General features: G+C 42.3%; 2 protein-coding genes across 4 annotated transcripts in view; one reads left to right on the forward strand and one right to left on the reverse strand.

Moving 5' to 3' along the window:
* The window catches only part of LOC121379072 (protein C12orf4 homolog), a 56,884-nt gene extending 37,991 nt beyond the window's left edge, over window positions 1–18,893 (reverse strand). Inside the window, exons 1-4 of the mRNA XM_041507536.1 lie at window positions 18,742–18,893; window positions 14,948–15,124; window positions 12,156–12,301; window positions 8,802–8,983 (exon numbers count right to left, since the gene is read on the reverse strand). Coding sequence (XP_041363470.1) covers window positions 8,802–8,983; window positions 12,156–12,301; window positions 14,948–15,107 — 488 coding nt within the window. The 5' untranslated portion in view covers window positions 15,108–15,124; window positions 18,742–18,893. The remainder of the gene's footprint in view (window positions 1–8,801; window positions 8,984–12,155; window positions 12,302–14,947; window positions 15,125–18,741) is intronic.
* A 56-nt stretch (window positions 18,894–18,949) lies between these two features.
* LOC121378724 overlaps window positions 18,950–27,315 on the forward strand; it is a 155,127-nt gene continuing 146,761 nt past the window's right edge. For 2 of the 3 annotated variants that reach the window (XR_005958755.1, XM_041507011.1), the window contains exon 1: window positions 18,950–19,006. Coding sequence is in view for 1 of the 3 variants with exons in the window: in XM_041507011.1 (XP_041362945.1) it covers window positions 18,955–19,006 (52 nt within the window). In the remaining 2 variants the exon portion in view is untranslated. Of the gene's footprint in view, window positions 19,007–19,347; window positions 19,424–27,315 lie in introns of those variants that run through there. The other variant, XM_041507012.1, reaches the window with a different exon arrangement.

Consider the following 27,315-nt stretch of genomic DNA (forward strand, 5'->3'; position numbering starts at 1 on the left):
TGTCCCCCACCAGCCCCAACACATTGAGTGTCCTGTTAAAGCAATACATGTCCCCCACCAGCCCCAACACATTGAGTGTCCTGTTAAAGCAATACATGTCCCCCACCAGCCCCAACACATTGAGTGTCCTGTTAAAGCAATACATGTCCCCCACCAGCCCCAACACATTGAGTGTCCTGTTAAAGCAATACATGTCCCCCACCAGCCCCAACACATTGAGTGTCCTGTTAAAGCAATACATGTCCCCCACCAGCCCCAACACATTGAGTGTCCTGTTAAAGCAATACATGTCCCCCACCAGCCCCAACACATTGAGTGTCCTGTTAAAACAATACATGTCCCCCACCAGCCACAACACATTGAGTGTCCTGTTAAAGCAAGACATGTCCCCCACCAGCCCCAACACATTGAGTGTCCTGTTAAAGCAAGACATGTCCCCCACCAGCCCCAACACATTGAGTGTCCTGTTAAAGCAATACATGTCCCCCACCAGCCCCAACACATTGAGTGTCCTGTTAAAGCAATACATGTCCCCCACCAGCCCCAACACATTGAGTGTCCTGTTAAAGCAATACATGTCCCCCACCAGCCCCAACACATTGAGTGTCCTGTTAAAGCAATACATGTCCCCCACCAGCCCCAACACATTGAGTGTCCTGTTAAAGCAATACATGTCCCCCACCAGCCACAACACATTGAGTGTCCTGTTAAAGCAATACATGTCCCCCACCAGCCCCAACACATTGAGTGTCCTGTTAAAGCAATACATGTCCCCCACCAGCCCCAACACATTGAGTGTCCTGTTAAAGCAATACATGTCCCCCACCAGCCCCAACACATTGAGTGTCCTGTTAAAGCAATACATGTCCCCCACCAGCCCCAACACATTGAGTGTCCTGTTAAAGCAAGACATGTCCCCCATCAGCCCCAACACATTGAGTGTCCTGTTAAAGCAATACATGTCCCCCACCAGCCCACAACACATTGAGTGTCCTGTTAAAGCAAGACATGTCCCCCACCAGCCCCAACACATTGAGTGTCCTGTTAAAGCAAGACATGTCCCCCACCAGCCCCAACACATTGAGTGTCCTGTTAAAGCAATACATGTCCCCCACCAGCCCCAACACATTGAGTGTCCTGTTAAAACAATACATGTCCCCCACCAGCCCCAACACATTGAGTGTCCTGTTAAAGCAATACATGTCCCCCACCAGCCACAACACATTGAGTGTCCTGTTAAAGCAAGACATGTCCCCCACCAGCCCCAACACATTGAGTGTCCTGTTAAAGCAATACATGTCCCCCACCAGCCCCAACACATTGAGTGTCCTGTTAAAGCAAGACATGTCCCCCACCAGCCCCAACACACTGAGTGTCCTGTTAAAGCAATACATGTCCCCCACCAGCCCCAACACATTGAGTGTCCTGTTAAAGCAATACATGTCCCCCACCAGCCCCAACACATTGAGTGTCCTGTTAAAGCAATACATGTCCCCCACCAGCCCCAACACATTGAGTGTCCTGTTAAAGCAAGACATGTCCCCCACCAGCCCCAACACATTGAGTGTCCTGTTAAAGCAATACATGTCCCCCACCAGCCCCAACACATTGAGTGTCCTGTTAAAGCAAGACATGTCCCCCACCAGCCCCAACACATTGAGTGTCCTGTTAAAGCAAGACATGTCCCCCACCAGCCCCAACACATTGAGTGTCCTGTTAAAGCAATACATGTCCCCCACCAGCCCCAACACATTGAGTGTCCTGTTAAAGCAATACATGTCCCCCACCAGCCCCAACACATTGAGTGTCCTGTTAAAGCAATACATGTCCCCCACCAGCCCCAACACATTGAGTGTCCTGTTAAAGCAATACATGTCCCCCACCAGCCCCAACACATTGAGTGTCCTGTTAAAGCAAGACATGTCCCCCACCAGCCCCAACACATTGAGTGTCCTGTTAAAGCAATACATGTCCCCCACCAGCCCTAACACATTGAGTGTCCTGTTAAAGCAATACATGTCCCCCACCAGCCCCAACACATTGAGTGTCCTGTTAAAGCAATACATGTCCCCCACCAGCCCCAACACATTGAGTGTCCTGTTAAAGCAATACATGTCCCCCACCAGCCCCAACACATTGAGTGTCCTGTTAAAGCAATACATGTCCCCCACCAGCCCCAACACATTGAGTGTCCTGTTAAAGCAATACATGTCCCCCACCAGCCCCAACACATTGAGTGTCCTGTTAAAGCAATACATGTCCCCCACCAGCCCCAACACATTGAGTGTCCTGTTAAAGCAATACATGTCCCCCACCAGCCCCAACACATTGAGTGTCCTGTTAAAGCAATACATGTCCCCCACCAGCCCCAACACATTGAGTGTCCTGTTAAAGCAATACATGTCGCTCACCAGCCCCAACACATTGAGTGTCCTGTTAAAGCAATACATGTCCCCCACCAGCCCCAACACATTGAGTGTCCTGTTAAAGCAATACATGTTGCTCACCAGCCCCAACACATTGAGTGTCCTGTTAAAACAATACATGTCCCCCACCAGCTAAAACACATTGAGCATCCTGTTAAAGCAAGACATGTCCCCCACCAGCCCCAACACATTGAGTGTCCTGTTAAAGCAATACATGTTGCTCACCAGCCCCAACACATTGAGTGTCCTGTTAAAGCAATACATGTCCCCCACCAGCCCCAACACATTGAGTGTCCTGTTAAAGCAATACATGTCCCCCACCAGCCCCAACACATTGAGTGTCCTGTTAAAGCAATACATGTCCCCCACCAGCCCCAACACATTGAGTGTCCTGTTAAAGCAATACATGTCCCCCACCAGCCCCAACACATTGAGTGTCCTGTTAAAGCAATACATGTCCCCCACCAGCCCCAACACATTGAGTGTCCTGTTAAAGCAATACATGTCCCCCACCAGCCCCAACACATTGAGTGTCCTGTTAAAGCAATACATGTCCCCCACCAGCCCCAACACATTGAGTGTCCTGTTAAAGCAATACATGTCCCCCACCAGCCCCAACACATTGAGTGTCCTGTTAAAGCAATACATGTTGCTCACCAGCCCCAACACATTGAGTGTCCTGTTAAAACAATACATGTCCCCCACCAGCCACAACACATTGAGTGTCCTGTTAAAGCAAGACATGTCCCCCACCAGCCCCAACACATTGAGTGTCCTGTTAAAGCAAGACATGTCCCCCACCAGCCCCAACACATTGAGTGTCCTGTTAAAACAATACATGTCCCCCACCAGCCCCAACACATTGAGTGTCCTGTTAAAACAATACATGTCCCCCACCAGCCACAACACATTGAGTGTCCTGTTAAAGCAAGACATGTCCCCCACCAGCCCCAACACATTGAGTGTCCTGTTAAAGCAATACATGTCCCCCACCAGCCCCAACACATTGAGTGTCCTGTTAAAGCAAGACATGTCCCCCACCAGCCACAACACATTGAGTGTCCTGTTAAAGCAAGACATGTCCCCCACCAGCCCCAACACATTGAGTGTCCTGTTAAAGCAATACATGTCCCCCACCAGCCCCAACACATTGAGTGTCCTGTTAAAACAATACATGTCCCCCACCAGCCACAACACATTGAGTGTCCTGTTAAAGCAATACATGTCCCCCACCAGCCACAACACATTGAGTGTCCTGTTAAAGCAATACATGTCCCCCACCAGCCCCAACACATTGAGTGTCCTGTTAAAGCAATACATGTCCCCCACCAGCCCCAACACATTGAGTGTCCTGTTAAAGCAATACATGTCCCCCACCAGCCACAACACATTGAGTGTCCTGTTAAAGCAATACATGTCCCCCACCAGCCACAACACATTGAGTGTCCTGTTAAAGCAATACATGTCCCCCCCCAGCCCCAACACATTGAGCGTCCTGTTAAAACAATACATGTCCCCCACCAGCCACAACACATTGAGCGTCCTGTTAAAGCAAGACATGTCCCCCACCAGCCACAACACATTGAGTGTCCTGTTAAAGCAAGACATGTCCTCCATCAGCCCCAACACATTGAGTGTCCTGTTAAAACAATACATGTCCCCCACCAGCCCCAACACATTGAGTGTCCTGTTAAAACAATACATGTCCCCCACCAGCCACAACACATTGAGTGTCCTGTTAAAGCAAGACATGTCCCCCACCAGCCCCAACACATTGAGTGTCCTGTTAAAGCAATACATGTTGCTCACAAGCCCCAACACATTGAGCGTCCTGTTAAAACAATACATGTCCCCCACCAGCCACAACACATTGAGTGTCCTGTTAAAGCAAGACATGTCCCCCACCAGCCCCAACACATTGAGTGTCCTGTTAAAGCAAGACATGTCCCCCACCAGCCCCAACACATTGAGTGTCCTGTTATAGCAATACATGTCCTCCACCAGCCCCAACACATTGAGTGTCCTGTTAAAGCAAGACATGTCCCCCACCAGCCACAACACATTGAGTGTCCTGTTAAAGCAATACATGTCCCCCACCAGCCCCAACACATTGAGTGTCCTGTTATAGCAAGACATGTCCCCCACCAGCCCCAACACATTGAGTGTCCTGTTAAAGCAATACATGTCCCCCACCAGCCCCAACACATTGAGTGTCCTGTTAAAGCAATACATGTCCCCCACCAGCCACAACACATTGAGTGTCCTGTTAAAGCAAGACATGTCCCCCACCAGCCACAACACATTGAGTGTCCTGTTAAAGCAAGACATGTCCCCCACCAGCCACAACACATTGAGTGTCCTGTTAAAACAAGACATGTCCCCCACCAGCCACAACACATTGAGTGTCCTGTTAAAACAATACATGTCCCCCACCAGCCACAACACATTGAGTGTCCTGTTAAAGCAAGACATGTCCCCCACCAGCCACAACACATTGAGTGTCCTGTTAAAGCAAGACATGTCCCCCACCAGCCACAACACATTGAGTGTCCTGTTAAAGCAAGACATGTCCCCCACCAGCCACAACACATTGAGTGTCCTGTTAAAGCAAGACATGTCCCCCACCAGCCCCAACACATTGAGTGTCCTGTTAAAGCAATACATGTCCCCCACCAGCCCCAACACATTGAGTGTCCTGTTAAAGGAAACATGACACGAGACCATATTATAGCTCATTTTAAAAGAAAAATGATATAAAAATAATATACAAATAACTTTATAACAATAAAATACGTGGAGTTAACTTAAAATGAAGAAATTGCGCTAACCAGTATCAAAGTACGATTTATGCATATTTCTTCGTGAGCGTTCGGAAAAAAAGGGAAGTGACGTCAGAGCCGCTGTACTCTTCCATTGTTGTTAACTGTTTATATATGGAGTAAGGCGCTTACGATCTTTTCAGTCCAACAGTGCCGTACTGCGCGGCCTTCGGGTGTAAAAATAAACAGTTTAAACGATCGGGATTGTCTTTTTATGGTTTTCCAAAGGATTGTATCCGAAGAAAGACGCGTGTATTTTATCGCAAAAGAAAAGATTGGACACCAACACCGCATAGTACTTTGGTGTCCGCCTAATTACAGCCCGGAGCCCGAACGTTACCCGGAGACAAAAACAGTACTTGGTTGCGAATGCCGAGGTGTACATTGTACATATTTGGCACAAAGATACACCTCAGCATGATGTATTTATATATGTTAAAACAAAAATGTATAATTTTTTATTTATTTATTTTTTTGGAAAAAAAAAGATTTTTCATGTTAGGGCTGTAGGCCTACATAACAAAATCTGTATTCACCGTCCGAAGAAGGAAACGTCAATAAGTAATTAAATATGGCATATACAAACATGGGATTTGGCATGAGGATACATCTCAGTACGATGTATTTAAATATGTTTTAAAAAAACGTGTAGAAAACAATAATAATTTTAAATAATGTTTTTAATCTTCGGGCGAAATACGTTACAAAAACGTTCCTCATCGCCCGAAGCCCCAAAGCAACACGAAGTTCAATACAAAAAACCCCACTACTGTCGGTGTCGAAATAACTATTATGTTTCATCCACGGGCTGACTTGAGAATCGGAGTGTTGTTTTAGTTAATTGATCCTTTCTTTCCGTGGTTCCTGATTGGCAGGTGTATATTGCAGGGTATCGACCAGGTAAGTGATTACCACGGTCTAGACATGCGTACAAAATACGTGCCTGTTTTTTTAAGATTACAGGGTATTGTGGCGTAACCTGTCGCGACTATAGTACAATGTTAATGGACATTATTAGCCGCCCTGCTTCATTACTGTAAATAATGCTGTAAAACCCTTGATTAAGTAGACTTTCCCATCTAAAATTACAAAACTGACCAATTACGTAGTACCAAAGAAAAGAAAATTATCACTTGGGTATCGTGAGTGGTCGTTTTTACTCTAACGCACCCTACCAATAGGCCTAATAATATGCTACTTTTTTTTATGAGAGAAAAATACTATAACCCCATTTCGTTCTATTGATGCAAATAGAAATATATTTAGTTTAAAAGTTGATTATACTCTCAAGTCATTTATGTTGTTTTACAAGCCAGGTTAATGAAAGTGAAGTGCCTTGTCGTAAATTAGAGCGTTTGTTTACACTGTGCATACAGATTTCATTATGTACGGCCCGAACATAAAAAATGCGATATTTTCTAAAAAAAAAAAAAAAAAAAAATGTTTGTCCTACATTTATATTTTTTACATATTTAAATACATCATATCGAGGTGTATCTTTATGCTAAATATGAACAGTATACACCTCGGCATTAGCATCCGAGTTTTGGTTTTGTCTCCGGGTTACTTTCGGGCTCCGGGCTGTAAATTGGTCGACCGGTCTGGTCTGGCACCATCAGTTTCTCCACCCTCCGACTCGCTATCCGTTTTTTCTTCAGTATCACTGTTGTAAGTAAATGTGTGTCTTTCTTCATTTACTAACAGCTCATATTGATACGGCAAAACGTTTTGCGAACGAACACTCATTGTTTTGGTAAGCTGTGCAAGTCTTAGATTCTTTATGAGTGGTACGGACTAATGCTTTTAAGTGTAAGGCTTCAGATCAAGCGACGCGTCTCTGACGTCAGGGACCTCGTGATTGCCCTGCTCATTAAAGATCGGCAATTTCCGCTAAGAGCTCGTATCTGGGGTTCTTTTATGGAGATATTTTAAGTAATTAATTTTTTATATATTTTTTTTTTAGGTGATTCAATTTATAATTAATTGTACATGGTTGGTGCCAAATATGGTTTACGTGACATGTTTCCTTTAAAGCAATACATGTCCCCCACCAGCCCCAACACATTGAGTGTCCTGTTAAAGCAATACATGTTGCTCACCAGCCCCAACACATTGAGTGTCCTGTTAAAGCAATACATGTCCCCCACCAGCCCCAACACATTGAGTGTCCTGTTAAAGCAATACATGTACAGTCCTGTTAAAGCAATACCCCTCACCAGCCCCAACACATTGAGTGTCCTGTTAAAGCAATACATGTCCCCCACCAGCCCCAACACATTGAGTGTCCTGTTAAAGCAAGACATGTCCCCCACCAGCCCCAACACATTGAGTGTCCTGTTAAAACAATACATGTCCCCCACCAGCCCCAACACATTGAGTGTCCTGTTAAAGCAATACATGTCCCCCACCAGCCCCAACACATTGAGTGTCCTGTTGAAACAAGACATGTCCCTAACCAGCCCCAACACATTGAGTGTCCTGTTAAAGCAATACATGTCCCCCACCAGCCCCAACACATTGAGTGTCCTGTTAAAGCAAGACATGTCCCTAACCAGCCCCAACACATTGAGTGTCCTGTTAAAGCAAGACATGTCCCCCACCAGCCCCAACACATTGAGTGTCCTGTTAAAGCAAGACATGTCCCTAACCAGCCCCAACACATTGAGTGTCCTGTTAAAGCAATACATGTTGCTCACCAGCCCGAACACAATTCGGTGATAACATGATAAAGCTATATACAGTTTCAGCTCAATATCTTGAGGTATTACAGAAGAAAGTCCGGAAAACAACAATTTATGTATCTCCTAAGTTCAAAGGCCACAACTCAGTCAAAAATGGGTAGATCATTGTGAATGTCAAACTTAATCTATGACAGTACTTGATATAGCTATATACAACATTTCTGCTAAAAATCTTTACTCATTGTGAGCAAAAGTCCAGAACACTATATGTGAGGCACAGACAGACTAATAGACAGACAGATGGATAGATGAATAGACAGACAGATGGATAGATGAATAGACAGACAGATGAATAGACAGACAGATGGATAGATGAATAGACAGACAAATGGATAGATGAATAGATAGATGGATAGACGAATAGACAGACAGATTGATAGATGAATAGACAGACAGATGGATAGATAAATAGACAGACAGATGGATAGATGAATATAAAGACAAATGGATAGACGAATAGACAGATGGATAGATGAAAAGACAGACAGATGGATAGTTCGATGGAGACAAAACACAGTCAACCTCCAGACAAAAATCGCTCTTTAAAAAGGAAGGAAGAACATTTTCCTTGTTTTTGATGTGTGAAGGGCATGTAAGACCCTGCCCCAGTAGATACACACGTTGTCCCTAACCCTAACCCTGCAAGACCCCGCCCCAGTAGATACGCACATGTTGTCCCTAACGCTAACCCTGTTTTTGATGTGTGAAGGGCATGCAAGACCCCGCCCCAGTAGATATGCACGTGTTGTCCCTAACCCTAACCCTGTTTTTGATGTGTGAAGGGCATGCAAGAACCCACCCCAGTAGATACGCACGTGTTGTCCAGATGTTCGAGGTCGAGGTTTCTCTGCTCGATGATGTCGTCCATTGCCATGGCGTATGTGTGCTCCAGGTTGAGGAGGGTCTCCAGGGCAGGGGAGTGGATCAGGGAGTGGTACACCTCTGAGAACACCTGCTCGTTACTCACCTCCTCTGGCCTCGCAAACTCCTTCACTTCCTGCAGAGACAAAACACAAACTCACTCCCACCAAACTCCTTCACTTCCTGCAGAGACAAAACACAAACTCACTCCCACCAAACTCCTTCACTTCCTGCAGAGACAAAACACAAACTCACTCCCACCAAACTCCTTCACTTCCTGCAGAGACAAAACACAAACTCTCTCACACCACTCTCCTTTACTTCCTGGAGACGCAAAACACAAACTCACTCCCACCAAACTCCTTCACTTCCTGCAGACGCAAAACACAAACTCACTTACACCAAACTCCTTCACTTCTTGCAGACGCAAAACACAAACTTACTCACACCAAACTCCTTCACTTCCTGCAGACACAAACACAAACTCACTCACACCAAACTCCTTCACTTCCTGCAGAGACAAAACACAAACTCTCTCACACCAAACTCCTTCACTTCCTGCAGACACAAAACACAAACTTACTCACACCAAACTCCTTCACTTCCTGCAGACATAAACACACTCACACCAAATTCCTTCACTTGTTGCAGAGATAAAACAGAAACTCACTCCCACGGATGCAAAACACAAACTCACACCAAACTCCTTCACTTCCTGCAGACGCAAAATACAAACTCACTCACACCAAACTCCTTCACTTCCTGCAGAGACAAAACACAAACTCACTCCCACCAAACTCCTTCACTTCCTGCAGACGCAAAACACAAACTCACTCCCACCAAACTCCTTCACTTCCTGCACACAAAACACAACTCACTCCCACCAAACTCCTTCACTTCCTGCAGAGACAAAACACAAACTCACTCACACCAAACTCCTTAACTTCCTTTTTTTTGCAGACAGAAAACACAAACTCACTCCCACCAAACTCCTTCGCTTCCTGCAGATGCAAAACACACTCACTTACACCAAACTCCTTCACTTCCTGCAGATGCAAAACACAAACTTACTCACACCAAATTCCTTCACTTCCTGCAGACACAAACACAAACTTACTCACACCAAACTCCTTAACTTCCTGCAGACACAAACACACTCACACCAAATTCCTTCACTTCTTGCAGAGACAAAACACAAACTCACTCCCACAGATGCAAAACACAAACTCACACCAAACTCCTTCGCTTCCTGAAGACGCAAAACACAAACTCATACCAAACTCCTTCACTTCCTGCAGACGCAAAACAAAAATTCTCTCACACCAAACTCCTTCACTTCCTTCAGACACAAAACACAAACTCACTCACACCAAACTCCTTCACTTCCTGCAGACGCAAAACACAAACTCACTCACACCAAACTGCTTCACTTCCTGCAGACGCAAAACAAAAATTCTCTCACACCAAACTCCTTCACTTCCTGCAGACACAAAACACAAACTCACTCACACCAAACTCCTTCACTTCCTGCAGACGCAAAACACAAACTCACTCACACCAAAATGCTTCACTTCCTGCAGACAGAAAACACAAACTCACTCACACCAAACTCCTTCACTTCCTGCAGATGCAAAACACAACTCACTCATACCAAACTCCTTCACTTCCTGCAGACACAAAACACAAACTCACTCATACCAAACTCCTTCATACCAAACTCCTTCACTTCCTGCAGACACAAAACACAAACTCACTCACACCAAACTCCTTCACTTCCTGCAGACGCAAAACACAAACTCACTCACACCAAACTGCTTCACTTCCTGTAGACACAAAACACAAACTCACTCACACCAAACTCCTTCACTTCCTGCAGACACAAACACAAACACACTCAAACCAAACTCTTTCACTTCCTGCAGATGCAAAACACAACTCACTCATACCAAACCCCCTTCACTTCCTGTAGATCCAAAAAACAAACTCACTCCCACCAAACTCCTTCACTTCCTGCAGAGACAAAACACAAACTCACTCCCACCAAACTCCTTCACTTCCTGCAGACGCAAAACACAAACTCACTCCCACTAAACTCCTTCACTTCCTGCAGATGCAAAACACAAACTCACTCCCACCAAACTCCTTCACTTCCTGCAGACGCAATACACAAACTCACTCACACCAAACTCCTTCACTTCCTGCAGACGCAATACACAAACTCTCTTACACCAACATCTTGGTCAGTGGTGGATCTTGAAAATTCATTTTTCGGTGTGTGTGTGTGTGTGTGTGTGTGTGTGTTGTGTCCACAATGACATTTGCCTGAAGGCCACAAATGAAATGTTCCCGAAGGGAATCCTCTGATTTTCCAACGTAAGAAAAAATTTAAAACAAATGTTTTTATTATGTAACTGTCACAACATTTAGGAGGGGAGCAGACCCCCCCCCCCCCCCAGCCCTTAGATCCACCATGGTTGGTTTCTTTAAATTGTTTTAATGCTGGCCGAAAAACCCAAAACAAATCTAACAAAATGTACAACAATCAATCGAATGATAAATGAAGCTACATGTTTTTTGTCTTTTTGTTAAAAGCATTCTTCCATGGCTAAAAAGAAGATTCATATTACGTAACACAAACGTCAAGATAGATGGGTTTTGTCAAGACAAGTTAATCTCATGTTACCTGTCTTTCTTAAAATTAAACTGGATTTCTTTAACAGTCTACTGACAGATTTGAATACACACTAATAGGATATTATATGAGCTTCCATTTTGTATCAGGTTTATGTCCCGATTGAAATAATTTTCAATTGTCATGAGCTTTAGCAAGTGACAATGAAAATTATTTCACGAGGGACATAAACATGATATGAAATGGTAGTGAGTGTAATATTCTATTTACAGTTCTAGTGGGACGTAACACTTTGCTATGTACCAAGATATACTGATGGAAAGAAATAAAGGATCACACAGATAGCAACAAGAAATAATGACATCAACAATCAATTCATACTGTCCGAAGTTGATTGGGAACATATAGGCAGCACATTCAACACTACAGACATTCAATCCCACATTACAACTTGGTATGAAATACAGACATTACTACGCTAGTTGTGAATTAAATATGGTCTACAATTCCCATATTTCTTTCCACCAGTATATTTTTAACCATATGGGTAATAAAGTTTTTAAATCAACTCAAAATTGATTTAACATCAACCACTATTTATTGTTTTAAAATGAAAGACAAAAAGAGAAATTAAACATTAATAAAGAAGGAAGCCAGCAGAAAACAAAAGGTTAACCTGAGTAAAAGCCTTGTTCCACCTGTCAATCAGAGACTGGGCCGAAACGCTTCCGTTCTTCACTTTCATCATAACTTCTTCGGCATTCTCATCGTGTAGCTTCGCTGTTTCCTTGGTAACAAACTCATCTAGTAATTCTTTTAATTCTAAAGAAAGAATAAACCAAATATTAGCGGACTAGAATAAATAATTGACTACATCGTTAACCTAAAACAATCAGCAGAATTTGTAAAATGGTATGTTCTTGTAAGTACACATAATTATGGTTTGTTGACAGAATACAATGATCAGTGGCTCTGAACAGGTTTTTGTAGCACACGCCTTACCTGGGCACAATGTCTGACCACTGGCAGCTCGTTCATCCAGGACAGGTAAGTGTTGTGGGAGGGAAGGTGGGATCACTGGCAGCTCGTTCATCCAGGACAGGTAAGTGTTGTGGGAGGGAAGGTGGGATCACCCACACTGACAGACAGGTAAGTGTTGTGGGAGGGAAGGCGGGATCACCCAAACTGACAGACAGGTAAGTGTTGTGGGAGGGAAGGTGGGATCACTGGCAGCTCGTTCATCCAGGACAGGTAAGTCTTGTGGGAGGGAAGGTGGGATCACTGGCAGCTCGTTCATCCAGGACAGGTAAGTGTTGTGGGAGGGAAGGTGGGATCACCCACACTGACAGACAGGTAAGTGTTGTGGGAGGGAAGGCGGGATCACCCACACTGACAGACAGGTAAGTGTTGTGGGAGGGAAGGTGGGATCACTGGCAGCTCGTTCATCCAGGACAGGTAAGTGTTGTGGGAGGGAAGGTGGGATCACCCACACTGACAGACAGGTAAGTGTTGTGGAAGGGAAGGTGGGATCACTGGCAGCTCGTTCATCCAGGACAGGTAAGTGTTGTGGGAGGGAAGGTGGGATCACCCACACTGACAGACAGGTAAGTGTTGTGGGAGGGAAGGTGGGATCACTGGCAGCTCGTTCATCCAGGACAGGTAAGTGTTGTGGGAGGGAAGGTGGGATCACCCACACTGACAGACAGGTAGTGTTGTGGGAGGGAAGGCGGGATCACCCAAACTGACAGACAGGTAAGTGTTGTGGGAGGGAAGGTGGGATCACCCACACTGACAGACAGGTAAGTGTTGTGGGAGGGAAGGCGGGATCACTGGCAGCTCGTTCATCCAGGACAGGTAAATGTTGTGGGAGGGAAGGTGGGATCACTGGCAGCTCGTTCATCCAGGACAGGTAAGTCTTGTGGGAGGGAAGGTGGGATCACCCACACTGACAGACAGGTAAGTGTTGTGGGAGGGAAGGTGGGATCACTGGCAGCTCGTTCATCCAGGACAGGTAAGTGTTGTGATAGGGAAGGTGGGATCACCCACACTGACAGACAGGTAGTGTTGTGGGAGGGAAGGCGGGATCACCCACACTGACAGACAGGTAAGTGTTGTGGGAGGGAAGGTGGGATCGCCCTCACTGACAGACAGGTAAGTGTTGTGGGAGGGAAGGTGGGATCACCCACACAGGATCACCCACACTGACAGACAGGTAAGTGTTGTGGGAGGGAAGGTGGGATCACCCACACTGACAGACAGGTAAGTGTTGTGGGAGGGAAGGTGGGATCACCCACACTGACAGACAGGTAAGTGTTGTGGGAGGGAAGGTGGGATCACTGGCAGCTCGTTCATCCAGGACAGGTAAGTGTTGTGATAGGGAAGGTGGGATCACCCACACTGACAGACAGGTAGTGTTGTGGGAGGGAAGGCGGGATCACCCACACTGACAGACAGGTAAGTGTTGTGGGAGGGAAGGTGGGATCACTGGCAGCTCGTTCATCCAGGACAGGTAAGTGTTGTGATAGGGAAGGTGGGATCACCCACACTGACAGACAGGTAGTGTTGTGGGAGGGAAGGTGGGATCACCCACACTGACAGACAGGTAAGTGTTGTGGGAGGGAAGGTGGGATCACTGGCAGCTCGTTCATCCAGGACAGGTAAGTGTTGTGATAGGGAAGGTGGGATCACCCACACTGACAGACAGGTAAGTGTTGTGGGAGGGAAGGTGGGATCACCCAAACTGACAGACAGGTAAGTGTTGTGGGAGGGAAGGTGGGATCGCCCTCACTGACAGACAGGTAAGTGTTGTGGGAGGGAAGGTGGGATCACCCACACTGACAGACAGGTAAGTGTTGTGGGAGGGAAGGTGGGATCACCCACACTGACAGACAGGTAAGTGTTGTGGGAGGGAAGGTGGGATCACCCACACTGACAGACAGGTAAGTGTTGTGGGAGGGAAGGTGGGATCACCCACACTGACAGACAGTTAAGTGTTGTGCTTTAAATTTCTGCTGGAATCTGTGCACGTAAGTTGACCAGTTTGGAGATAAAGAAATTGTCAGACTAGTATGAAGATATACCCAAAATATGTGGAGAGACAGAATACAGTTATTATAAACTTATTTATACCTAGTTTGTGGGTTTAAATGAAATTCTCTTTTGTATTTGGTGGGTATAAAAATGTTTAACACCCACCCCCACCCACATGATCACTTCTGGAGTACCTCCAAATTCATGAAATATTACCTCCTAAAACCCGAAACAATATCCCATAAATTCATGAAATACTACATCCTAAATCCCCAAACAATATCCCATAAATTCATGAAATACTACCTTCTAAGTCCCCAAACAATATCCCATAAATTCATGAAATACTACCTCCTAAAACCCCAAATAATATCCCATAAATTTAGAAAATACGACCCTTTTCGATAAATTATACCAACTACAGTTGTGTGTACTGACCATGTTCGACGAAACACGGCAGGTTGTGCGCGAGAACGACGCGCCCGACAAATTCGGACACCGATGTCGGCAGTGGGATGGTCACCGGAACGGTCAGCGTGGATCGGAGGTTTTTACTCCGGAACGTGAACACAAACTCCTTCTCAACACTCGCAGACATCTTCACAACACAACGACCTGAAGGTTTAAAACACCATTAGGTTTTGGCTCAAGCCGGTTACCTGCTATACCTGCATGATTATCAGTATCGGGATTTCAAATCAAGAGACTTGCCTAAGTGAACTGATGTTCTCTGGAAATGACATTATTTAAAAGAGTTAAAAAACCCATAATGTGGTTCAAAATAACAGAAAACAGTTGGAGAAGACACTAGGTTGGAAATAACACATAACATAATTGGAGAAAACACTGGAGTTGGAAATAACATATAACATAATTGGAGAAGACACTGGAGTTGGGAATAACATATAACATAATTGAAGAAGACACTGGCGTTGGAAATAACATATAACATAATTGGAGAAGACACAGGAGTTGGAAATAACATATACTACTCAAAAGAATTTAAGGGTCAGACGATATTTTCGACATTATTTTCTTAATGTCAATTATATTAGCTAGACCATAATGTCACGCATGGTATTGTTCCATTTTGACGAAAGTGGGTCTAAGCACCCATAAATGAATTAAAATCCACTGTCATTGACACTGTCGACTAGTTCTAATGGCGAAAACATGCTTACATTTGCACGTAAATTAGGGCGAAAGCGAAAGGTCTGCTAAGTGCCCATAACTTGCTTTTTCACAAAGCGCTTCATTTGCACGCTTTGCATGTGTATTCCATGTTCCCAATGCTGAATTTCCGTATAATTGGAGCTTGTGTTCGTGTACGGTGCACACTCCAAATTCGACAATGGTACGACGTCAACTGACTATCGAAGATCGAGGAAGGGCTATTGCTTGGCTTCAGGATGGCAATATGCGAAGAAATGTTGCTCTGAGACTTGGTGTCAGTCAGAGTGTCGTTGGCCGACTGTGGCAACGGTACCAAGCAACGAATTCTGTTCGAAATCGTCCACGTTCGGGAAGACCCCGAAGCACTACAAATAGAGAGGACCGCTACATCACCAATATGGCTCTACGTCAACGCACAACCACTGCACGCCGATTACGTGACAATCTGCGGACTGCGACTGGAACTTGAGAGTCTGATCAAACCATACGCAATCGTCTGAGAGCCAATAATCTACGCTGCCGTCGCCAGGCTGTTCGACCACCACTCCTACCACGTCACAGAACGGCCAGACGTCACTGGTGCACACTTCATCTGCGGTGGCAACGTGTTCAGTGGGGTCGAGTGATGTTCACTGATGAGTCCAGGTTTAGTCTCCAGTTCAACGACGGTCGGGTTCGTGTCTACAGATGTCATGGGGAGCGCTTCGCTGACGTTAACGTTAGACAACGTCACTGGTTCGGTGGTGGCAGCGTCATGGTATGTGGCGGCATCTCTATCCACCACAGGACCCCCCTCTATGTGATGGATGGCAATCTGAATGGAATCCGCTATCTGAATGAGATTATCCGGCCGTTGGTTCTCCCAGGCCTTCAGCAGATTGGCGGCGGGGCAGTTCTGCAGGATGACAATGCCAGACCCCACCGCGCCAGGGTGGTAACGGACTTTCTCAGACAACAAGGTATCGCCAGGATGGATTGGCCAGCATATTGGCCTGACTTGGCCCCAATAGAGCACGCCTGGGACGAATTAGGCAGGAGAGTTCGGGATAACCATGCCCCTCCGGCCAACCTTCATGATCTGGGTCAACTTCTTATGGCAGAGTGGCAGGCCATTCCCCAAGAGTTCTTCAGAAGTCTGATCAACAGCATGAGGCAACGATGTGTCGAGTGTATTCGCGCCAGGGGTGGATTCACACACTATTAAACGAATGTTCTAATGTGTAAAATCCATGTTTGACAACCTTCAACTTTGACAGCATGTCATGTGACTTTCTTGTATACAGTGACGTTTATTTGTGTTTTTTTGTGAATATGGAACAATAAATTAAATTTTTGGTGTAGTTTACATCATCAATCTAATACATTCTGAAACTTATTTGGTTATACATTTTTGACCCTTAAATTCTTTTGAGTAGTATATAACATAATTGGAGAAGACACTAAACTTGGAATGGAGTGGTCATTGGAGTTAGAAATAACAGATAACAAAGTTAGATAGACACTGGAGTTGGAAATAACATATAACATAGTTAGAGAAGTCACTGTGGTTGGAAATAACAGATAAAGTTGGAAAAGACACTGGAGTTAGAAATAACAGGTAACAGATTTGGAGATGTTACTCTTGTTGGAAATACCAGATAACAGAGCTGGAGAAGACAATGAAGTTGGAAATACCAGATAACAGAGCTGGAGAATACACTGTAGTTAGAATGGAGAATACACTGCAGTTGGAAATAGAGCTGGAGAATACACTGTAGTTGGAAATAGAGCTGGAGAATACACTGTAGTTGGAATGGAGAATACACTGTAGTCGGAAATAGAGCTGGAGAATACACTGTAGTTGGAATGGAGAATACACTGTAGTCGGAAATAGAGCTGGAGAATACACTGTAGTTGGAATGGAGAATACACTGTAGTTGGAAATAGAGCTGGAGAATACACTGTAGTTGGAAATAGAGCTGGAGAATACACTGTAGGTGGAATGGAGAATACACTGTAGTTGGAAACAGAGCTGGATAATACACTGTAGTTGGAATGGAGAATACACTGTAGTTGGAAATAGAGCTGGAGACTACACTGTTGTTGGAATGGAGAATACACTATAGTTGGAAACAGAGCTGGAGAATACACTGTAGTTGGAAATAGAGCATATTTCCCCCTTTGGGGTATTGAATTAGCCATATCAGCAGAATATTGCATTAAACACTACAAACGACACGGCATTTTAATACTTATAAAACTCATAAGGTCTATTTTGACGGAATGAACCAAATGTGTACAGAATGAAATAAACCTTTAGTTCCATAATGCCACATTCTGTGCTACATTTCCTACAAAAGCACCAACAAAAGCACTCTTGTGTAGGAAATTTGAAACAAAATATTTGAAATGTCTAATTTTTCAAAGGCAAAACCAAGTGATATTGGATTACGAAATATAAACATGTTTGTTTTATAGAACCAAATGTTTTAAAAGGGATTGTATATAAATAACCCAAACCCTTAGGGCATACACTAATTCTAACAAATATTTAAAAAATTTGTTTTTTTTATTGCAAATATATTTTATTGTACAAAGAACAAAAGAATTGGGCACAAGTAAAAATTTGTTTGGGGGGGGGGGGAAGAATTTGGACGACTTGCTAATAATTATTTTATTAAAACATTTTATGGGTAAAACCGGACAACACAAAATCAATGCAACAATTGGGTAATGGGTGGAACTCGTTCGGAGAAATAATGCATTGCCATCGGCATACAAATCAGGTCACACTGGAATTTTTTTTTTTTAGCCAATTTTCACTCTATGTAGAAATTAGAATATTTGTTTAAAACAAGTTAATTAAAATGTTTATTAGCAAAATACAAAATGTTGTGGCCACTTTGTATAAATATTAGCAATTTGCTAATTTGGCAATAGGCAGCTCGCCTCTATGTAATACATACACGTTGCCTACCTTAAATAATTAATTAAAAAGATGACAGATACCCAGTCTTTTCAGTTTATTTGTACTCGATATTCCTACTAGACATTCAAAACGTTAAATATAGTCACGGTACCTTACAAACCGTCCCAAAATCATCTACATAGTTGCGTTAAACAAATAGCAGCACACAATATACAGTGCTACGACAATAGTTCCCTTGTGCATCAGCTCATATTACAGAATTATTAATTAGGAAGTGGGAGTACTTCCATGGACGCTGACATTTTGGAAAAAGAATTCTGGGAAAGAACGTCAGAACTAGGTCAAGGGTTACACACGGACTGTGATGGAGGAAAGTCGGTCAATGACGGGTGATCGCCGTTCCCCCGTCCCACAGGGTAAGTTGTCAAACGCAGTGAGTAGTGGATTCATGTATCGATACGACTAACGCTAAACTCTGGTTTTTAACGTGGTGTTGTCGCGCCGGACCTGTTGTCGCGCCGTGTATCGCAATGTGACAGTAGCCTAGCCACGGGACGTGTTAGTGCACGGCTTTGTCTGTGAAAAAAAAATAGGTCACCGCCTTCGTGCATTAGTAATGCGAAAAATGTACCTTCATGTCCCGTTTGACATGTCTGCAGAATCGGTTCGGAAGCGAGATCGCAGAACCACGCTGCCCCGGTGCTCGGGTGTCATATTTAGATTGTGGTGAATATATGGGCCGAGTGGTGTAGCTGGGTCATTCGTGGATTAAATAGGTCAGGTGTGTTGATTTCTGAGCAGCGATTATTCCCTGAATGAAGCACTGGACCAAGGTGATGTTACATGTGTGTCATTCTCGGGAATGTGTGTCACTTCATTTGTTAACGGATAAATTACTTGTTTTTCTGTCTGCATTTTCAAACTTTATTTTCAACTTTATTTTGGCCGAGTTATATTGAATTGGCTGTCAGGTTATTGCGACATGGATGTGGTATGTGCTGTATCCAGGCAAACCCTCCGGTTGACCTCATTTTAAATGGAAAGTTCTCCGTGACTAATTCCACAAATTATAAGGTTGCTTTTTTGTAAGGGTAAGTGCTCAGTACTGATTTGTAATGAATATTGTGTATTATTATCACAGCTCCAACAAAGCTGCCACAATTACTGCCTATCATCAACAGAGGTTAATATAAATGAAATAATTGTAATGTACTACTATATTATTTAATACTGATAATACACAGTAACTGTAGGATATAGGCCCATCTCATTAAAGGATTGGAATGTACTACTATATTATTTAATAGGATAATACACAGTAACTGTAGGATATAGGCCCATCTCATTAAAGGATTGGAATGTACTACTATATTATTTAATAGGATAATACACAGTAACTGTAGGATATAGGTCCATCTCATTAAAGGATTGGAATGTACTACTATATTATTTAATACTGATAATACCCATCTCATTACAAATATCACATCTTTAAAGTTAGACTTTATTTGTGGGAGGACATATTTCTAACTTTAAAACACAACTATTTTATTGTGTGTAATGTTTTTGTTTCCAGAACAGGGTTAGGTGGGGGTATTCCCCCATGACAACCAATGTTCAACATCTGGTTTATTTAAGATTGTGATATGTGCTATCCTGTCCGGGTGGGGGGGGGGGGGGGGGGGGGAGGAGGAGGAGACCAAATTTGACACTTAACATGTACATTACACATTTCTTTCGGACTTTATACCAGGATGGGGGGGGGGGGGGGGGAATCAGATATGACATACAAAAACAGTGGTTTGTTGATAAAGTACTAATGTTTTCCCTAGAAATTTGGAAAGGCATGGTAGACACAACACTTTGAGGGCATTTTCAGGGCACCTTTTTTGGCATTAAAGACAAAAGAAATAATTTAAATAAACATAAATGTAATTAATGTTCTTGCTTTAATAAATGAATGGCAAAATATATAATTGAGATATTTTTATTAATTAATAATAAAATGTTTGAGTGTTTCATCAAATTTTAGAATTAATTATTGAAAAAGGATTTTTTAATCTCAGTGCAGCATGGCACAGGTTAAGGCAAGATGTTGCTAGATTACTGAGGCATGGTGCTGATTAAGGCAAGATGGTGCTAGATTACTGAGGCATGGTGCTGATTAAGGCAAGATGGTGCTAGATTACTGAGGCATGGTGCTGATTAAGGCAAGATGGTGCTAGATTACTGAGGCATGGTGCTGATTAAGGCCAGATGGTGCTAGATTACTGAGGCATGGTGCTGATTAAGGCAAGATGGTGCTAGATTACTGAGGCATGGTGCTGATTAAGGCAAGATGGTGCTAGATTACTGAGGCATGGTGCTGCACCGTGCTAAAACCACCTCACCAGGGTTAGCTCTGGGTCCACAGAAAGTTTCACCAAATGCTCTATTAAACTTCAAAACTAGCAGAAACCCAGTTATTTTGTGATAAAATATCAATTATTATATGAAATTATTTCTCTAAACTGGATGCCCATTAAAGTGGATATTTTACTTGGTCCCTTAGGTGTTTGGTTTATAGGGGTTTCACTGTACTAGTAACTTAGTGCTGAGAATTAAATAGAGAATTAAACTGCAAAATTTGTGACATTATTTACAGGATCATAGAAAAACAGGCCACCATTTTTGTGTGGGGCAGACTAATGTTTGACTGAATTAAACAAAAACAGTGCTTCTGGTTTAAAAATCATTAGTGAGCAATAAACTGCTCTCCTAAAATTCTACAGGAGGGTAATTATTGCTGTAAGTGTCAAATTGACAGTAATTTAGAGTAAAGTAAGTTAGGGATATCGCCATGTGATGACGTTAACAGGTGCATTCCCTATTGCCATTATTAATAAATATGGACACTGTAGAACTTTGTTTATCATTTAGTGATTTATTTATTACTTTTGCTATAAACGTTTCATTTGCAGCTGTTGATTTGAGGCGTCTATAATTAACTGAAACAGACAGCCTTCTAACCTACAATTACTAACGGTGTTGGCCAATTACGTCTTTATGGTTGTTGATTTGAGGTGTGTATAATTAATTGAAACAGACAGCCTTCTAACCTACAATTACTAAAGGTGTTGGCCACTTACCTCTTTATGGTTGTGGAATACCTTATTTTTGTCCTACGTAAAAACCAGCCAATAATGTTCTGATACTATATAAATGAACATAGTCAGCACGGGGTCTACAGTGGGTGAACAACGAGGGAGACAAGACGGGATTCAGTGACATTTACTAGATGTTTTACGTCATATAGTATCTTACACATACAGTGGGTGAACAACGAGGAGACAGGACGGGATTCAGTGACATTTACTAGATGATTTACGTCATATAGTATCTTACACATACAGTGGGTGAACAACGAGGAGACAGGACGGGATTCAGTGACATTTACTAGATGATTTACGTCATATAGTATCTTACACATACAGTGGGTGAACAACGAGGAGACAGGACGGGATTCAGTGACATTTACTGGATGATTTACGTCATATAGTATTTTACACATACAGTGGGTGAACAACGAGGAGACAGGACGGGATTCAGTGACAATTACTGGATGATTTACGTCATATAGTATTTTACACATACAGCGGGTGAACAATGAGGAAGACAGGATGGGATTAAGTGACATTTACTAGATGTTTTACATCATATAGTATCTTACACATACAGTGGGTGAACAGTGAGTGTGTACACATATACACCAGGCAGTGTGTACACATATACACCAGGCAGTGTGTACACATATACACTAGGCAGTGTGTACAAACATACACCAGGCAGTTTTATGTCATATAGTATTTTACACATACAGAGGGTGAACAGTGAGGGAGACAGGACGGGATTCAGTGACATTTACTAGATGTTTTACTTCATATAGTATCTTACATATACAGTGAGGGAGACAGGACGGGATTCAGTGACATTTACTAGATGTTTTACGTCATATAGTATCTTACACATACAGTGGGTGAACAGTAAGGGAGACAGGATGGGATGCAGTGCCATTTACTAGATGTTTTACGTCATATAGTATCTTACATATATACAATGGGTGAACAGTGAGGGAGACGGGATTCAGTGACATTTACTAGATGTTTTACGTCATATAGTATCTTACACAGACAGTGGGTGAACAACGAGGGAGACAAGATGGGATGCAGTGTCATTTGCTAGATGTTTTACATTATATAGTATCTTACACATACAGTGAAGGAGACAGGACAGGATTCAGTGATATTTACTAGATGTTTTATGTCATATAGTATCTTACACATACAGTGAGGGAGACAGGATGGGATTCAGTGATATTTACTAGATGTTTTACATTATATAGTAGCTTACACATACAGTGGGTGAACAGTGAGGGAGACAGGACGGGATTCAGTGACATTTACTAGATGTTTTACATCATATAGTATTTTACACATACAGTGGGTGAACAACGAGGGAGACAGGATGGGATTCAGTGATATTTACTAGATGTTTTACATTATATAGTATCTTACACATACAGTGGGTGAACGGTGAGGGAGACAGGACGGGATTCAGTGACAGGGTATGAGAAGTGATAAACCAGACAGTGTATACACACATACATGTACAAGGCATGAGAAGTGATACACCATACAGTGTATACACACATATATGTACAGGGCATGAGAAGTGATACACCAGGCAGTGTGTACAAACATACACCAGGCAGTGTATACAAATATACACTAGGCAGTGTGTACAAACATACACCCAGTGTGTACATACATACACCATGCAGTGTATACAAACGTACACTAGGCAGTGTGTACAAACATACACCAGGCAGTGTGGACAAACACCAGACAGTGTGTACATACATACACCATGCAGTGTATACAAACATACACTAGGCAATGTGTACAAACATACACCAGGCAGTGTACAAATATACACCAGGTAGTGTATACAAACATACACCAGGTGTACATACATACACTAGGCAGTGTGTACATACATCCACCAGTGTATACAAACATACACGTGTGTACAAACATACACCAGTGTATACAAACATACACCAGACAGTGTGTACATACATACACCAGACAGTGTATACAGATGCACACTAGGCAGTGTGTACAAACATACACCAGGCAGTGTATACAAACATACACCAGGCAGTGTATACAAACATACACCAGTGTGTACAAACATACACCAGGCAGTGTGTACAAACATACACCAGTCAGTGTGTACATACACCAGCGTATACAAACATACACCATTGTGTACACATACACTAGGCAGTGTTTACGCATACACTAGACATTGTGTACAAACATACACCAGGCAGTGTGTACACATATAGACTAGGCAGTGTGTACAAACATACACCTACACTGGGCAGTGTGTACAAACATACACCAGGCAGTGTGTACAAACATACACCAGGCATTGTGTACAAACATGTACAAACATACACCAGGCAGTGTGTACATACACCAGCGTATACAAACATACACCAGACAGTGTGTACACATACACTAGGCAGTGTGTACAAACATACACCAGGCAGTGTGTACACATATACACGAGGCAGCGTGTACACATATACACTAGGCAGTGTGTACACATACACACCAGGTAGTGTGTACACATATACACCAGGTAGTGTGTACACATATACACCAGGCAGTGTGTACACATATACACCAGGCAGTGCGTACACATATACACTAGACAGTGTGTACACATATACAGTAGGCAGTGTGTACAAACATACACCAGGCAGTGTGTACACATATACACCAGGCAGTGTGTACACATATACACTAGACAGTGTGTACAAACATACACCATGCAGTGTGTACACATATACACCAGGCAGTGTGTACACATATACACCAGGCATTGTGTACACATATACACTAGGCAGTGTGTACATATACCAGCATATACAAACATACACCAGGCAGTGTGTACACATATACACCAGACAGTGTGTACACATATACACTAGGCAGTGTGTACATACACCAGCATATACAAACATACACCAGGCAGTGTGTACACATATACACCAGGCAGTGTGTACACATATACACTAGGCAGTGTGTACATACACCAGCATATACAAACATACACCAGGCAGTGTGTACAAACATACACCAGTGTATACAAACTGACATGTACAGGGTATACACCAGACAGTGTATACAAACATACATGTACAGGATATACACCAGACAGTGTATACAAACATACACCAGGCAGTGTTAATCGTGACACCTCAGTTTTCAAGTCTTTTATTCACCTGTGAATACTGATACGGACGTTATGCGTTTTTAACAGACAGTACTTTGTGAAAAGTGTTCTTTGTTGGTGGATTTCGATTACCAGTTGGGCCGACCTGTGTGTTCGTTGAGTATGGAAATCCATGTACCTGCAACCTCACATAAAAAGTCCAGTGTGTTGTGTATTGATTGCGGATTGACTCTTGAGTAACCGGGTCACGGTGTACTAGTCGTCATCCCACATTCAGTATTCACGTAAACCTCAGTATACATGTAAACTCTTTATACACGTAAACCTCATTATACACGTAAATCTCATTATACACGTAAACCTCATTATACATGTAAACCTCAGTATACACATAAACTCATACACATAAACTCATTATACATGTATGTAAACTCATTATACACGTAAACCTCATTATACACGTAAACCTCATTATGCATTATACACGTAAACCTCATTATACACGTAAACCTCATTATACACGTAAACTCATTATACACGTAAACTCATTATACACGTAAACTCATTATACACGTAAACTCATACATGTAAACTCATTATACACGTAAACTCATTATACATGTAAACCTCAGTATACACGTAAACCTCATTATACACGTAAACTCATTATGCATGTAAACTCATTGTGCATGTAAACTCATTATACACGTAAACCTCATTATACATGTAAACTCATGCATGTAAACTCATTATACACGTAAACCTCATTATACATGTAAACTCATTATACACGTAAACCTCATTATACATGTAAACTCATTATGCATGTAAACTCATTATACATGTAAACCTCATTATACACGTAAACTTCATTATACACGTAAACTCATTATGCACGTAAACTCATTATGCACATAAACTCATACACGTAAATCTCATTATACATGTATGTAAACTCATTATACATGTAAACTCATTATACACGTAAACTCATTATGCATGTAAACTCATTATGCATGTACTCATTATACATGTAAACCTCATTATACACGTAAACCTCATTATACACGTAAACTCATTTCTAGTTGAGGGTTAATTCAGGTCAGACAGATAATGCTGCAGTCATGTAATTTTGAAATGGCATTTTCCAGGCCTGGAAAGTCATGAAATGTTTACTTTGGTCATGAGAAGTCATGTAATTTTGAAATGGCATTTTTCAGGCCTGGAAAGTCATGAAATGTTTACTTTGGTCATGAGAAGTCATGTAATTTTGAAATGGCATTTTTCAGGCCTGGAAAGTCATGAAATGTTTACTTTGGTCATGAGAAGTCATGTAATTTTGAAATGGCATTTTTCAGGCCTGGAAAGTCATGAAATGTTTACTTTGGTCATGAGAAGTCATGTAATTTTGAAATGGCATTTTTCAGGCCTGGAAAGTCATGAAATGTTTACTTTGGTCATGAGAAGTCATGTAATTTTGACAAAAGTCAATGGGAAGTTATGTACGTTGAGTTGGGTCATGGGAAGTCATCAAAGTTTGACTTGGGTCATGGAAAGTTGTGGAATTTTGACTGGGTCATGGAATTTTGAGTTGGATCATGGAAAGTTGTGGGGTTTTAAATTGAGTCATGGAAAGTTGTAAAATTTTGAAATGGGTTTTGTAATTTTGAGCTAGGTTATGGAAAGTTGTGGAGTTTTAAGTTGGGTCATGAAGTTAAATAAATATTATTAAAACAGAATGGAACACTTGCAGACATACATGCTTATTAAAATCAATCTGGGCATCTTTTTTCAAGTACATGTATATTGCATGCAGTATCTCACTTACCATTGATTTGTATTAATAAACTCTTTACATAATTATCATTGCGTAAACTGTAATTACGGCTCTTCTTACAATAGGTGGCCCCTGGAGCCTAGCAACACGCTGTGAATGTAAAGTGGCAAACACAGTCATTCACATATGCTGATGTATATAATAGATCTGTACAAATTAATAGGTGTGAACACATTCGTTTGAATATACATATGTAGCCTACATATGCATTATTCGTATATGTTAAATGTGAGCCAGTTGTGATGCACAAGCAAAGGAAGTATAATAATGACATATTTTGATACACAAGCAAAGGAATTGTAATAATGAAATATTTTGATGCCAAGCAAAGGAATTGTAATAATGAAATATTTTGATGCCAAGCAAAGGAATTATAATAACGACATATTTTGATGCACAAGCAAAGGAATTGTAATAACGACATATTTTGATGCACAAGCAAAGGAATTGTAATAATGACATATTTTGATGCACAAGCAAAGGAATTGTAATAACGACATATTTTGATGCACAAGCAAAGGAATTGTAATAATGACATATTTTGATGCCAAGCAAAGGAATTGTAATAAAATATTTTAATGCACAAGCAAAGGAATTATAATA

The sequence above is a fragment of the Gigantopelta aegis genome, chromosome 8, assembly GCF_016097555.1.
Source record: "Gigantopelta aegis isolate Gae_Host chromosome 8, Gae_host_genome, whole genome shotgun sequence".
Taxonomy (NCBI): Eukaryota; Metazoa; Mollusca; class Gastropoda; order Neomphalida; family Peltospiridae; genus Gigantopelta; species Gigantopelta aegis.